The sequence below is a fragment of the Lycium ferocissimum genome, chromosome 4, assembly GCF_029784015.1.
Source record: "Lycium ferocissimum isolate CSIRO_LF1 chromosome 4, AGI_CSIRO_Lferr_CH_V1, whole genome shotgun sequence".
NCBI lineage: Eukaryota > Viridiplantae > Streptophyta > Magnoliopsida > Solanales > Solanaceae > Lycium > Lycium ferocissimum.
In genome coordinates this window covers 30,662,955-30,678,991 of record NC_081345.1, presented here as the reverse complement: position 1 = coordinate 30,678,991, position 16,037 = coordinate 30,662,955, and the positions used below count along the sequence as shown (strand labels likewise).

Below are 16,037 nucleotides of genomic sequence, written 5' to 3'. Positions count from 1 at the left end.
TATGCAATAAAAAATGTGACATAAGTCATATTTTCTAAATTAAATTTTACTATTTTTATATCATGAGTTTGGGCCCGGGCTTAGCACTGGCCTCATGCAACTAGTGTGTGTGTGTGTGTGTATTTGGGGATCATAAAGAAAAGGGAAAAGGGTTAAATTTGACCTTTGCTATAAGACGGGATCAATAACCTTTGTTATACTTATTATTGAATTGCATCAATAAATATACCCTCTTCTGTTAGTATTTCAATCCTACCTGATACTAACATTTTGATGAGGTGGACATTACATGGCATGCCACCTCACCGTCCGACCCCTTGCCTCCACCCCTTCTTCGACACTAGCTAGTACCTCCTCCCCCATTATTAAATCCTACTAGTAGTAACACAGTAAAAGTGAAAGGCAAATAGCGAAGATGAGTTGAGTGATTGATGATCCCAATTTCCATAATTGGAGAAGCCTAGCCAGAGGATAGTGATTTCTCCAATATGTAGTAACTGCCTACCTGAAATATATGACCCCCCTTCCCCCAACCCCTAGCTAAGAAGACATAATTTTGTAGCTTGTTGAACTTATCATATGAGCGGTCAATTTTTGGTTTCCCTTTTAGAAATCAATTTTTTTTTATATAGATAAAAAATGGCAATTCGAGGCCTTGTCCATGCTTATAGAGTTATAGTTGAATCTACCATGTGTACTAGTAGCTGTTTTCATTGATATGTGGTGCTTGTGTCCTTACAAACGTGATATTTTTCTCTCTTTATCAAAGTTCAGGGCTTATTAAGACTACGCAAAAACACAATTTTAAGTCATTCACACGCTAAAAAATGAATTAGACACACACATATTGCCACGTCAGAGTTAATCCCGAAAAAAGAAGAAGATGGTTTTGCTAGTAAAGGGGATTAATCTTCTAGTTGTCACCTGTGTCTTTGATTTTTGGCTATGTTATTAGTAACTTTTTGGCTGCAGAAATTAATTTTTTCTTGTTCTTTCTGGACGAAATAATGTGCTTTGTATAATACTCCTACTCTGTAACTGAGATTTGGACAGTGATAATACTTGCGCATTTCCTATGCAAAAGTTTATATCTATGAAATTTATTCTTCAATATGTAAACGCACTTTATTTTATTTTCTTTTCTCTACCAGGAATTCAGAATTTACTTGTTTGAACTGAAAATATTTGTATCTCGTTATTTTTTACTTCCATATTCACAAGGAAAGTTTCATATATAATGAGGCCAAAAAACAATTAATTGTGGTTTATCCTTCAAATGGCTGGTATTTAATTTTTGTCCTTCAAAATCAAACTCATATCTATGAGGCATAAGTTCTTTAAGAGCACTAGCATAACTTGTGGATATTATGATGTGGGCATAGGTTTGATTTTGAAGGGACAAAAATTAAAGACCAGCTCATTTGCAGAGTTTGACTGCAAGGTAGAGTGCATTAAGACAATTTTTATTTATTTATTTGTTCAGTTGAAATTTTGTAAAACTTTGTTTTAAGGTCTAACTTTTGCCCGAATGGGCCTAATTTTGCTACAAAACTCTGCCTTGCGATTTTTTTTTTTTTCGAGCGGTTAAACCACATAACCTGATATTAGAGCGAAAGGATAAAAATTAAAGGCAAAGCTGATTTGAGGGACCAAAATTAAAGACCAGTGCCTTTGAAGGACAATCCGCACTAAAAAAAAAAGGTCGCTATAGAGGCCTTCTTACATGACTTCTCGAATAACTGAACCTTCTATTTGTTTTTCGAAACATAACCCAAATTCTAGGTCCAATAGTAAGGGCTCGTGCAATAAAGGGCCCAATTTGGTCCAAGCCTGTCAAAAATGGATTCCTTCCTTTGTTTTAGAAATCTGGATTACCAATAAGTAGGCGTTTGGCCATGAAAATTAAATAGTTTTCACTATATTTGGAATTTTGGAGTTGGAGTTGAAGATGGAATTGTGCTTGATTATAGTTTTTGCAAAGAATATTTAGTTGTTTGAATGTATTGAAAGTGAAAAAAGGTGAAAATAATGTTTTAGTTGTTTTTCAAATTCCAAATACAACTTCAACTTGTATTTGGTATTTTCATGGCCAAATCTTTGATTTCTAAATAAAGTAAAATAATTTTTCGAAAAAAAAGTGAAAAAAATTTCATGGCCAAATTTTCAGTATTTCTCCACCTTGAGGCCTGAACTTATGAACTACCTAATCCCGAGGCAACGGTGAGCCTTTCATTGCACAAATGAATAATGTAAAAATAGCACTATTCAAAAATCACTATTTTTCACTGAAAAGTGTTCAATGTAAAAATCAGTGAGAAAAGAAAAATAATAGTGTTTTTTCACACGAAAAAATTCGAAAGTTTCTCAGCGTTTCAATGAGAATCTATTTCCCACCATGTGTTTTCTCAGTGAGCCGATTCGGTAGAAATGAAGTGGAAAAATCATGTTTTATAACACAAATTTTTCATTGGATGTCAGTTGGAAAAAACGTTTGTGTTCTAATAGTGCAAAGAGAACGAAACAAAAAACAAACACAAAAAAGAATAGCGATCTGACCAATATTTTCCCTTTTTTAGATTAAAGGAACTTTAGACAAATTCACTAGTATAAGAAATCAAGTGCGTTTTAGGGTGTGTTAGGTATGGAGGAAAATGTTTTCCTAGATGTTCGTTTGGATAGTGGAAAATAAGTGAATTTCTTACTTATTTTCTCATGTTCCTTTAGTTGATAGAAAACGTTTTCCGGAAAATACTCACCCAAGCTTCACCAACTCCAACGCAACCCCATACCCCCACCCCACTCCCACCCACCCACCCCTACGCCCCCACCCCCTCCATTTTTTTTTCTTATTTTTTGCACCCCCACCCCCAACCACTCCCGTAACCCATACACCACCCCTCCCCCCGCACCCTACCCCCCACTCCCACCCCCCACACAACATTTTTTTTGAAGTTTTTAATTTTTTTCTGAATTTTCTACATGACCACATCCCCCATCACCCCCTCCCCCTTTGCGTGGAACCCATACCACACCAACACCCCCCTAACCCCAACATTCACCCCTCCACCCCCACCCCCCCCCTCAACAAATACCTCATCACCCGCTCCAAAAGTTTTAATTTTTAACCACGCAAACATTCAATTTTTATAATTGTCAACTTTTTTTTCAATTTTTTTTGGCGGGGGGGAGGGGTTGGGCTGCAAAAAACCAAAATAAATGTCAAAACCTTTTTTTCCAAAAAAAATATTTTTTTTGAGGGGGGGGGGGGTAGGCTGCGGGGTGGAGCGGGGGTTGGGGGTGCAAAAAACAAAAAAAAATGTCAAAACTTTTTTTCAAAATTATTAATTTATTTTTTCGGGGGGGGGGGGGGTGCAAAAAACCAAAAATAATGTCAAAACTTTTTTTCCAAATTTTTTTTATTTTTGGGGGCGGAGGGGGGAGGCATGGGGATGGTGGGGTGGGCGTGGGGGTGGGGATCGGGGATTGGGAGTGGTTGGGGTTGGGTTGGGTGGTGGTAGGTGGTTTGTGGAATGAACTTGTGAACTTGTTTTCCTAACTTTTATTAAGGAAGTCATTTTCCCTAATTTTGAGGAAAATGTTTTCCAAAATTTTTGATCAAACGAACATGAGAAAATTGGAAAACATTTTCTGGAAAATGTTTTCTTCCGTACCGAACACACCCTTAGTGCTTTTAGTTCAATCTTCATGACACATGTTCTAAGAGCAGAGAAAATGCTTAAATTTGCTTTCACATTACTGATGAAAGAAAAGCATACGTGTGTTACAAAGTACGTATTGACTTCGTTTTCCAGCATCACCTTTCGTTGTCATTATAACGTAAAAATCGCAGCGATATATAACCAAATTAAAAGTTCTCTTATTATTGCTTTAGAATTTATATTCTTTTGTCTGCCTAATATTTTATTCAGTATATTAACCACTGAACTATAAACTTCAAAAACATGGTATACACTTAACTAGCTAATTCAAATCATTATCTATATGCATATTATCTTTGTAAGTGATAATTTCAGTGTGATGTTAGTCATTTCTTTTTGTTGATTTTGATAAAACCTACATTTGAGTAGAGCTACGTTATGACAATATATCAGATGAAGTTCTTTTCAGTAGACAACGATTCAACGAACCAGAGTACCTATTAGGCAGAAGATTAATCTAGAACTAAAAGTGCTTTAGTAAATAGGAAAGAAATTGATTTAGGATCCACCTAAAATTTCTTTTATGGCTTCAAATTTACTAAAGAATGTAAATTTGAGAACACATTTAAAATTTTAAGAGTGTTAGGTGTGTTAAGTAGTTACACTTTAAAGAGTTCCTTTGTGAACTTCAGCGGGTTGGGAGGCAATGAAGCCCAAAATTCAAACAGAGAAGGAGGCATTTCCGTTCTCTTTTGTGGGCTCCGCATCCTCAACCGAAAAAGACCACTCCATCAAAAGGAACCCCTTAAAAGTTCAAAAAGATGAAGGCCAATTTAGTAATTTGTCAGATAGACCGTTAAAACGTCGCCGTATGTTGGTAGAACCAACTTCAACTTCCAGTTTTGTGTCTTCCCCAACTGCCCAGATATATATATATTGAGAGAGAAGAAGAGAGATATTTGCTTATTTATTATTCAAATTTGTTCTTCATTTCCCAAATTTGGAAACCCTAACATTTTGAGATTTGGTTAAAGTATCAACAGATTTGGTGATTGAGGGAATAATGGTGGGTGCATCACTGGCAGGATTACAAGATCATTTAAAATTGGCTAGAGAATATGCAGTTGAAGGCCTTTATGACACTTCAGTCATCTTCTTTGATGGCGCTATTGCTCAGATCAATAAGTATTCTCTCTCACTCTCTTCCTATCAGATCCCTTTTCTACGTATGTTCTATGTATTTAGGAGCTACTTATGTAGTTAGTTCATAAATGGGTGTCAAATTGTGAAATGTCTGTTCCATTTTAGGCTCTGTTTGCCTCTCTGTTGTATTTCTACCTATTTCCTACTACCCCATGTCAATTTGTTTATCTGGCTTTGACTTATCACGGAGTTTATTAAAGTAACACACTTTTGAATTTACGTAGAATGTACCAAAATGCCCTTCAATCTTGTGGTTTTAAACATTCATACGGAAAGTTAGAATATAAAAGTTGCTAAAAAGGGAAAAAGACATTCTTTTTTGAACGGAACAAAAGGAAAGTAAGAAAAATAAATTGAAACGGAGGGAGTATGTATTTAGGAGCTACTTATGGAGTTAGTTCAAAATGGGTGCCGCATTGCGAAATGTCTGTTTCATTTTAGGCTGTGTTTGCTTGTCTGGTATGACTGTTAAGTGTTTGTCTTAATGAAATCATTTCCCATCTTTGGTTACCTTTGGGTTTTGAGAAAGTATAACTTCAGAAGATGTTTACCAGCAAAAAGGGAGAATTACTTATGTCACTTTTTAGCAGAAAGATTTTTTTCGATGAGTAAAAAAAGAAAATTTTATTTGTGTAACTGAGAGTTTTGCCTAGTCATGAATGCAACTTAGGTACCTGATCTGATACTAGAGTATGGAGAAACCATTGGTTTTGATTATTTACTTCATAATATTGCTTCATCATTTTGTTTTGGGATTTTGAAGTTAGATGGACTACCCGTAATGAAATGGAAGGCTTTAATATGTTCTTGGTCATTCCTGCTAAACTTAGTACTCCTTCCGTCCCAATGTAAGTGTCTTAGTTTGATTAGGCACGGAGTTTAAGAAAAAAAGAGACTTTTGAATTTTGTGGTCCTAAATTAAAGATGTGCTTAATGTATGAAACGTCTTGTGAATCTTGTGGTTATAAACTTGCCATGTAGGATGTTTGAATTGTCAATATGCTAAATATAGAAAGAGGCACTCTTTTTGGGATAGACCAAAAAGGAAAGAAAGACACTTAAATTGGGACGGAGGGAGTAATAACATTGTCTATACCGTCTCTTAGTAGTCAATCCAAGCTACTTTTGAGCCTTTTGATTGAGTTTGTCCCTTCTTTTTGTCTATGCGTAGGCACTTAAACACACTTGATGACCCTATGCTTCGTTCAAAATGGATGAATGTAAAGAAAGCAATTTCCGAAGAAACTGAGGTAGTGAAACAATTGGATGCCGAGAAACGGGCTTTCAAGGAGGTTCCTATGGGTAGACGTCCTAATTCACCTCCCATTTCAACCAAGTCATCTTCTTTTGTCTTTCAACCGCTTGATGAGTACCCCACATCATCCGGTGCTCCGATGGATGACCCTGATGTTTGGAGACCACCAAGTCGAGACACATCAAGAAGACCTGCAAGAGCCGGTCAGGGGGGTATGAGAAAGTCCCCACAAGATGGAGCCTGGGCTCGTGGATCTACTACAAGGACTGGAACCACAGGCCGTGGGGGAAGGACCAGTGGCTCTACCAAGGCTAATACTGGGGTTCGATCTTCTACTACTGGGAAGAAAGGACCTGGAAAATCTACAAAAGCCGACTCAACATCTACAGTAAGTTTTAGTGGACAATCTTATGTTTTGATTTTTGTTACTCTGTAATTGCCCTCTGTGTCAAATTATTCATTGGTAATTCACATGTCTTTTGGTTGTGTAGAAGCTTGTGGTTAGTCATTACCTAACTGTTTCTGTTGTATGTGGTAAGCTCCAAAGGTCGTTTTTATTATATATATAACTGTTCATGTTGAATATGACAGTTGGTGTCATAATGCTTTCTCTTTCCTTAATTCTCTTAAATGTGGTGTCCTTGTTAGCCCATCTATTTTGGGATGAATCTGAATGTATTTTTTAAGAACTTCTATTCCAACTGCTAGGATGGTGAACCTGAAGAGGGGAAGAGTAAAAAAGGTCAGTACGAGGGGCCTGATGCAGACCTGGCTGCTATGCTTGAGAGGGATGTCTTGGATAACAGCCCTGGTGTGAGATGGGACGATGTTGCTGGGTTGAGTGAAGCCAAAAGACTTTTGGAGGAAGCAGTTGTTCTCCCATTATGGATGCCAGAATATTTCCAGGTAACATAGTTGGATTGGAGAGGAACATTTTGTGGTGTTTCTTTATTTGTCTTTAATCATCAATGGAGCATATGTACAAGTGAAGATTCAAATACGCATGAGTTGACGGGACTTTCTTATGATAAGAATATGAAAACCTTTTATGATTTTAGGCAACAATACCTTGTGGCTACTTTTGCAATACTTTCTGCTAAATGTGCTAGGAGCTTTTCTGTAAATATTATGTTCACAGAGCTATCAAAAAGGAAATAATTTAATCTTCCATGCATATGCATCACGACACACTTTTTGCTGATCAGACATCATGTATCCTTGCAGGGAATCAGGAGACCATGGAAGGGGGTTCTTATGTTTGGGCCTCCTGGAACGGGGAAGACACTTTTGGCCAAGGCTGTTGCTACCGAGTGTGGGACGACATTTTTCAATGTTTCTTCTGCCACCTTGGCTTCAAAATGGCGTGGGGAGAGTGAACGCATGGTGCGGTGCTTGTTTGATCTTGCTCGCTCTTATGCTCCCAGTACAATTTTCATTGATGAGATTGATTCTCTTTGTAATGCCCGAGGGTGAGGACTTTGTCTATAGTTTAAGATGCTACTTAAATCTTTTCGGCTGATCTCTGGTTGGTTAAATGTTTCTTTCGAAGAATATGTATGATGGTGGTTTATACCAGTGTTGGATATAAAAAACCTTTACTTTTATCTTTTCAAATGGAGTACAAGAAAAATTAACTTTTTGAAATGAGTAATGTTGCCTCAAAATTCTTGGTTCGCTGTGCCTTATGTCTGAACTAATTATGGTATGTTAAACAGTTTCTTACTCTTTTTTGAGGTTGAAGCTGAGATAATGGTTGTGATCGCTTTTCAGGGGTTCAGGAGAGCATGAATCATCCCGAAGGGTGAAGTCTGAACTTCTTGTTCAGGTAGATGGTGTAAGCAACTCTGCCACTAATGAAGATGGCACTCGGAAGATTGTGATGGTTTTAGCTGCTACAAACTTTCCATGGGACATAGATGAGGCATTAAGGTTGTGTCTCATTGTATTCATTCTTTTCCTTTATTTCATTGAGATGCATGTGAATGTGTCCTTGACTTAATTCTGTTAATGGAAATTCAGGAGACGTTTGGAAAAACGTATTTATATTCCCCTACCTAGCTTGGAGAGCAGGAAGGAGCTTATAAAGATCAATTTGAAAAGTATTGAGGTAAAGAGTGTTCTGAAATGTTTTCCCAATCTGACTACTCGTCTTCTGTATGCTGCTGCAAGCTCATCAAGCTATGGCTAGTTTTGAATATAATATTTCTCTTTACTGCTATATCGCCCTTGCAGCATTTGTTGTGCTTATCAAAGATATTTTTACTATATGAAAATTCTGCTGTCTGATTTGGTGCATGATTATCAGTCTTGGTAGCAGTGGTAGTAGTTTTTCCAGCTGACTACTGTGTATACCCAACGGTTTGCAGCCTAAAATAATAACGAAATTTTGAAGAGTTAAAATGGAAAAAACCAATATCAAGAAAGCCAAGGAGATATCAAGCCACATGACATATATAAATTCTGCTGTTTTTGTATCAGATGAACTAAAGCCAACTTTAGAAACAATATGGTCTATTGAAAGTCTTACGTTCATAGAATGGAGAGCACTCTTGTACCTGTTATAATCACTAACGTATGCAAAGCATTTCTTTTTTTGTTTTTTTATTTATCCAAGAAATGATCCTTTTAGGTTCAGATAGGTAATGCTGTACTGTAGCAATATTTTGGTGAACGTTGAGACATAAGGCTTTGGAAAATGTCTCTCCAAACACTTGCTCTGGCATAATAAATACACAGATGTCGAACTTTAGATGTCTTGTTATTACAATTTGGTGAATCAAATATGTGATGTGTTTGCAGAAGGTGCAGGCTTTGGTAATTGTACATTTGTACTCAAACATTATGTCTCTGATGTCTTATTTCATTATAGGAATGCAGTTTTTTTATGATTTAATCTAACAATTGTGTTTTATAATGCTGATCTGTAGTTGAAATTTCTTCCGACTTGTTTTATAGGTAACGTATTTTCCCACCTTGGGTTTACTTGCACAGAACTTTAAGAAATAGTTTGTTCAACCTAGAATTGCATCCCTTCCAAATTATATTCCTTAATGTTTAAAACCAGCTACTCGAAAATGAAACAAAGGTAAGTTCTAAGACTACTTATGACAGGGGGGACTTGGTTAGATGTTTGATTTTGCAGGATACTCTACATCCTTGATATTTCACCAAGTTTTCCTTTTTTTGCACGACCAGTAAATGAGGGTAAACATTAATTAGGATTGTTTAGTTAAGATAACATCTCCATGTGAATATTCTTGATATTCTTTTTCTTGTTCTTTTGAATTCGATACAAGCATGATTCTTTGGTTGAATATGTGAATGGATTTTGGTAATATGCTTCTGAAGTTTTGAAGGAATTCTGCCTAGTTCATCTATTTGGTTGAATGAATCTTTCTTTTAACAAAGGGCAAATGTTTTCCTGTGACATCAGGTAGCTGTAGATGTGGACATTGAAGAAGTAGCTCGTAAAACAGAGGGATATAGTGGAGACGACCTCACAAATGTTTGCCGTGATGCTTCTATGAATGGGATGAGGCGAAAGATAGCTGGGAAGACACGTGAGGAGATTAAGAACATGGCCAAGGATGACATTGCTAAGGATCCTGTTGCGATGTGTGACTTTGTAGAAGCTATTTCCAAAGTTCAACCTAGTGTGTCAGCAGCTGATATCGAAAAACATGAGAAATGGTTTGCTGAATTTGGATCAGCTTAGGATAATTTGCTGCGAGCTATTCACTCAGTTTCCTTATGTTTGTCCATACTTGATGGTCGGTTCTTCTGGTAATTTCTTCCTACTTATGTACTATTCAATTTTTTGATTAGCATTGGATTGATCAAGTTATGTAAAATGACAAATCAACCAGGGTTTATACCTCATTGTTCATGGGTCTATTGGATTGTTATTTTCTTTCAGTTGGTTTACTATTTAGTTCCCGTGGCAGTGTCAATTGAAATTATGTGACCGGCCCCGGGGGAGGGGGGTGCTTAACTTTGTGGCTTGTGTTTGTAACTTTATCAAAGAAAATTATTTAATTTGATTCTGTTTATTAAAGTAATAGCATCTTGTGAGCTCATGGTTTTAATCAATATGATGTTGCAACTAGATCCTACAATATCTCATGGTTTTAATCAATACGATGTTGCAACTGGATCCTACAATATCAATATGATTTATAAACCTTGGTATTATGAGACACAACTCATTTCCAGTTGCCTCCTCTTATCTCCGCGTTCCAGTAGTTACAGACGCAAAACCTAAAGTATACCTCTTTGACTTTTATTTTCCTTCCTAAATTGTGAGAATATTCAATTTAAATCCAAGTGCAAAAACTACAAATGCAAATTAAATAATGAAGAGAACAAAATAAAAATTCTTTTTCTTATGGGAACAGAAATGAGATTCTTCAGTAACAAAACGATGACAGCAACCTCCCCCATTAACTATTTCTTTTCCTGAATTTGTACGGATATTGTTCAGGTCCAATGTAGGTAGCTGCGGATCCTCTCATAATACTAGATGTATCTTGAAAACCATAAGTTTATACCTCATGAAGCCAGCAGTCAAGAACCTTATAACAGCAATTTCACTATTTCAGAGAGGCCTCAACAGATGGAATCATGCATAAAACTATAGCTCAATTTTGAGTTACCTACACCTTGTGGAATCTGCCCAAAACAAAGAAGCCTTACTTGATGGCACAAACTCTGTTTCGTATCATAAAATTACCACAATTTATCCGTTCATGAGGCCAAGCTAATTGCCTGACCCAGACCATGACATCTGCATTACACATGGAGCAGCATAGCCCTTCATCTTCTAGAATCGCGATACGAATTTGCTCAGATGAGGCAGGGCAAATATAGGGTAAGTCTAGGAGAGGGAGGAAGAGAGATAAGAGAGATTCAGAGTATACTACAGATTAATGACACCTTAAATCAATTAGAGACCAGATGTGAATGCAGGTTTATTTGGCATCTCAACCCTTGATCGTATTAGAATAACAGTGTACATAGCAAGTGCTTCAGCTTTATCAAGAATGAGAATAAGAGGACATACAAATGTGGCTAAGATGAATCTTCCCAAGGACGAAAATCAGCAGTAAGGGTGTAAAATTTTTCTCAGTTACCTTCTGCAGAAAATCTATACATGGCTAATAAAATCACAGAGATTTGTCTTGCAAGTTGCAGGTAGATGTAGCAAAGTATATAAGCAAAATCATGCCTTTTTAGTTGAACCAGCCTTAGCGATACAGAATCCATATTTTATACACCTTGCACACTCATCCGGTCCTCAATTTCAAAAAGAAAACTGTGAAAGAAAAATAGAATCATCGAAATGCCAGATTAAGTTAGACTGATAAAGTTTACTCCTTCTCTTCCCCACCCGCCACAACAACAATGCATAAGAATTAGAAAACAACTTGAATGCTCAATTACAGAAGAGATGAAAGCATCAATGCCTCCTACATGGAGAGGAAGAAAGATAATGTATTTGACACGACCAAATTACAGAATTGATCAAAAGCAACAAAATATCCTCTCTCCATGAGGGAAGGGACAAAAGCCAACTCATTTACAAAATCAAGTAACCAGAAGCGTACTTTGTAAATCATTAAAATATCGGAATGATCTTATTCTTTCCTTAGACGAATCTGTTACAAGTACAACACAAAGATATGATTGAAAAACTGGTTGCTAAATCGTAACATCAAGTAAGCACACTTGACAAATCATTCAAAGATCGAGATGCTCTTATTCTTTCCTTAACAAATCTATTACAATCAAAATACAAAGATATGACTGTAAAACTGCTTACTAACTAAAAATTTTAAAACTAGAATACAAAGTATTTGATTTAGAATGAATCTGTTACATCTCAAAACAATATGGAATACTAAATCAAGGAAGCATAGCCCTGAAACATCTGAAGATGCATGTAACGAATCAATTAGTTAACTAAAACTGTGGAAATAAAATGATACCATTCACTACATTGGCCTAATCCGCCTTCTTCTCTGTCGCCTTCTTGTACTCCTCGAGTTCCTTTATCCACAAATCTCCAAATTCACAATCCTTCCAAGCCTCAAACCAAGGTCCACCAAGTGTATAATGAATTGACTTAGGAAATGTAGTTGGATCACTCTCAACAACCTTATTATGCCCCACGAGGAAGTTCCAAACGAACGGAACTTCCCCGATTTCCCCATCTTCCAACCACATAAACCTATGAAGAAATGCACCAGATTCTTTATTCACTATCTCAGGTGTAAGTACCTTATTCTTTGGATGCCCACAATTGTAAAGAACCATTGATGACCAATTCTTCCTAGGATACACAGTTTGTACTGCCCCATCCATTTTTGTTGTCTCTTTCGGTGCATAATTATGTTGTACACACATTACAGCATATTTATCATCAACCATATCTCTTAATTCTTTAATATCACCTAAGTACAAGAAATCACAATCAACAAACATAGCCCACCCTTCAAAATTAGCCAAATGGGGTGTCAAGAAACGTGTAAATGAAAACTCAGTGCTTCCAATTTCCCTCTTTCACGCCAGTATAACCCTTTTTCCTTAACTCAGATTGTTTAATTGGTATGATTTCAAGTGGGATTGAAGATCTTTGAGAAGAGAATAACGACAGACCTCATATGCAACATCTTCACGGGGATCATAACCTATGAAAATCTTGAATGGCTTTGTATTTTGTGAATCAACATTTCCATTAGAATGCACTGTCGACATTATAATCCAAGATTGTCAACCTGCAAAACCAAGAAAATCAAAAGGGTAAACAAAAAATTGAATCTTTTTCTCAAAAAAGTTGCCATCTTTTAAATTTACTAGAGAAATGTGAAAGCTTGAAGCTTACCTAAAAAGAGAGAGTAGATCTGTGTTTGGACTAGATAAAGAAAATACAAGGAAGATTTCTTTTTCTTGATGTGGAAGATTAAAAATAAGAGTCAAGATTTGTAGTTAAAAGAGAGAAATGTGGAGAGGGGAGTATTTATAATAGTGAATAAGGGAGCTTGTAGATCACTGAATTTGTGAGACACCATTTTTAATAACAGCGGCTTTACAGTTGTACACGCGGGTGATGGGAATGATCCTACAACCGACAACAGCTTTCCATTCAAAAGGGAACTGGACTTGAAGTGAATTTTCCCAAAATCTGTGGACTCAAACTCTCTTAGAAAGAGAGAGGTTATAAACTTATTTAGTGCCTCAATAATGAGTGTTCTCAATAATCTTAATTTGTTAATATTTTTTATTGAAGAATAGTTTTTATTTTATTTATCTTTAATGAGATTATTGATAATCATATTTACGACTAGTTTTAAACCACTAATTATAAATTTTGCCTAGTAAATTAGATAGAATGTGGTAAAATTCTCGAATTCGATTCCATAAAGCTTAAAACTTGGACCTGCCTCTGCATGTACCATTACTATAAATTTTAAAGTATTAACATACAACTTTTTTATGATTTTATTCAACCTAAGTATGGGTTATAAATAAAAAATTGTATAAAAATATAAATATTCTCCCCTTCCTTTTTTTGTTTTTGTTTGTGTGTCTTAATTTAATTGGGCAATTTAAGTAAAAAAAGTAAAGAAGATTTTGAATTTAATGGCCTTAAGCTAAATATTTTAAAGAAGATTTTGAATCTAATGGCCTTAAACTAAATATTTTTATAACATCTAAAAGTAAAATCACGTGGTTTTAAACATGTTTTTAGAGGATTTGAATTTCTGCTTTCACTTACTGAGTTCGATATAGAGCTTTGGATCAATCGATTATTTAAACCCCACCTAATATAAATAGATAATTTATTAAAAAAAATCCAATAAGCTATATTTTCTAAATTTTAGAATGTATAAAACTAAAACTTATAGCTTCGCGTCCGCATGTCATGTCAAATTCTATAAGGAACTGCATTAAAAGTAAAATATAAATATTAAATTAAATGAGTTATTAAATATAAGAAGTGATGTTTTTTAAAATTGAGTACGAAGAAAAGTAAAATATATAAATTGAAATAAGAGAGCCCATAAGATTGCTTTCAGTCCATCTCTTTTTATCTATGATTGTTGTTTGCTATTCGCCTATCTACCAGTTGATTATTGCAATGCTTTTCTGTGGGAATAAAAACGTAAGTATTTATTTGTCCAATGTATTCATCATGTGCAGATAAATTATCTTCTCCTGCCAACCTGATTTTCAGATTTTAAATTAGTTAAAGAGTAGGCACACTGGAAGGACAGCAATCGTAACCAGAGGCGTAGGCAGCGTTTTTTAACCAAAATCAGTGCCTTTACCTTAGTCATCCACCATATGCTACTACATGTTACGTGTGTGTCTATGACTTGTGCTTTACTCTTCCTTGACATTCTGTGCTTGTGCAAACGAATATATAGTACTGCAAAATGCGAGTGTCCCACGCGTGTTGTCTCCTTCTCAGCAAAATGAGCCATGTCAGAGTTGAAAAAGAAAGTAGATTATACAGAAAGGGGATGTTTATTCAGCAAAGATTTACTTTAAGTTTTTTTGTTTGTTTTTGACAATTAAAGAAGCTTTGTAATAATTACGAGTAACACATTACAAAAGCCAAGACCAACTAATAACCAGCTGTCCTTCTAAAGAAATAGTAGTAATTTTCACACTAGAAGTGCAATTCAATAGACTAAAAGGAGGTTATTTCTCTATTTTTTTAATTTACTATATCGGATTTGCTTAGAAGATTTACATATTATTTTATGTCATTCTAATTGATAGGTAAAAGAATTTATACTTCTTTGACTTCAATAAGCACAAGTTAAACTTATTCATCAAATATGAAGAACGTATTAGTACTAGCCCCCTTTTCATTTGGGTATTGTTACTCCTCAGTCCTCATACACGAAGTAGAGAATAAAGATAAGTCCAACCCCAGTGAATTGACAAGTCCAACAAATTAGCTCAATTTTTTTCTTCCACAAATTTACATAAAATCACCAGCATGTTAGCTGATTAGATTACTTGGAACTTGTAGGAAGGAGAAGTCCAATTGCTATGGTCCAAGTTGATTTAAGTAGTATTAAAAGTTGTTTGATTTTTTTTTATATAGTATTTTTAAATTGAGTTATTAGGAGTCGTTAAGTCATGAGGCCAAATAGTCAAACTAAAAGAAATTCTATATATCCTTTTTTTCCATTGATTGATCCCTTAAACTGCTTGCTTACTTCAGCAGGCGGTTCATCATACCGTACTTATAATAAATAACTACCTTTTTGAATTAGTTTTAACTAATAGCTTTACAACAAGTTGAAGATTTACAATTCAGAAATGTTGTCAGATTTCGCTTGTATTTAAGACTTTTAAACACAAGAAACATAGCGAAATTACGTAGAAATACACAAACACGCAGAGTAAATTTAGGCTCTATTTTGGAACATATTTTAAAAAATTCTAAGAGAAAAAATAAGCTATGTATTTATTTAAACATAATATTCTTTCTTTCCTTTTAAATAGTAAGCAAATTAAATCAACTAATATTTCACACAAATCACCTTAAAGAGTGTATGTGCCCTATTTATGGAAATGTTTTTTATTAAAAAAAATTATGGATCCAATTTAAAATTCCATAAATCACGTAAAACATGTTATTCTTCCATAAAAGCTCACAAATCTCCTCAACTTTTGATTATACAATCAACAAAACTTTTTGAATTCAAAAATCACTAAAGATCCAAAAACTTCCAAATATTAAAAATATACACCGAAATATAATAAATATGGTTAATTGTTTAAGAAATATAAAGTTGTAGTATGTATATAGAGACAATGGAATACAATGAAATATATCGTAAATTGTTTCATAAATTAGAAATACAAAATGCCTAAATATAACGAAATACAAAAGTCGTGAAAAA

General features: G+C 35.1%; 1 protein-coding gene and 1 pseudogene across 1 annotated transcript; one reads left to right on the top strand and one right to left on the bottom strand.

Moving 5' to 3' along the window:
• The first annotated feature begins 4,525 nt into the window (after positions 1–4,525).
• LOC132052242 (katanin p60 ATPase-containing subunit A1) lies at positions 4,526–10,053 on the top strand. The gene is made up of 7 exons (XM_059443683.1): positions 4,526–4,844; positions 6,034–6,505; positions 6,826–7,023; positions 7,342–7,586; positions 7,888–8,046; positions 8,137–8,224; positions 9,551–10,053. The coding sequence occupies exons 1-7, from the start codon at positions 4,723–4,725 to the stop codon at positions 9,830–9,832; spliced, it is 1,566 nt and encodes a 521-aa protein (XP_059299666.1). The 5' UTR covers positions 4,526–4,722; the 3' UTR covers positions 9,833–10,053.
• Positions 10,054–11,847: 1,794 nt separating this feature from the next.
• LOC132054574 (protein CDI-like) lies at positions 11,848–13,097 on the bottom strand (annotated as a pseudogene).
• Between the last annotated feature and the right edge of the window lie 2,940 nt (positions 13,098–16,037).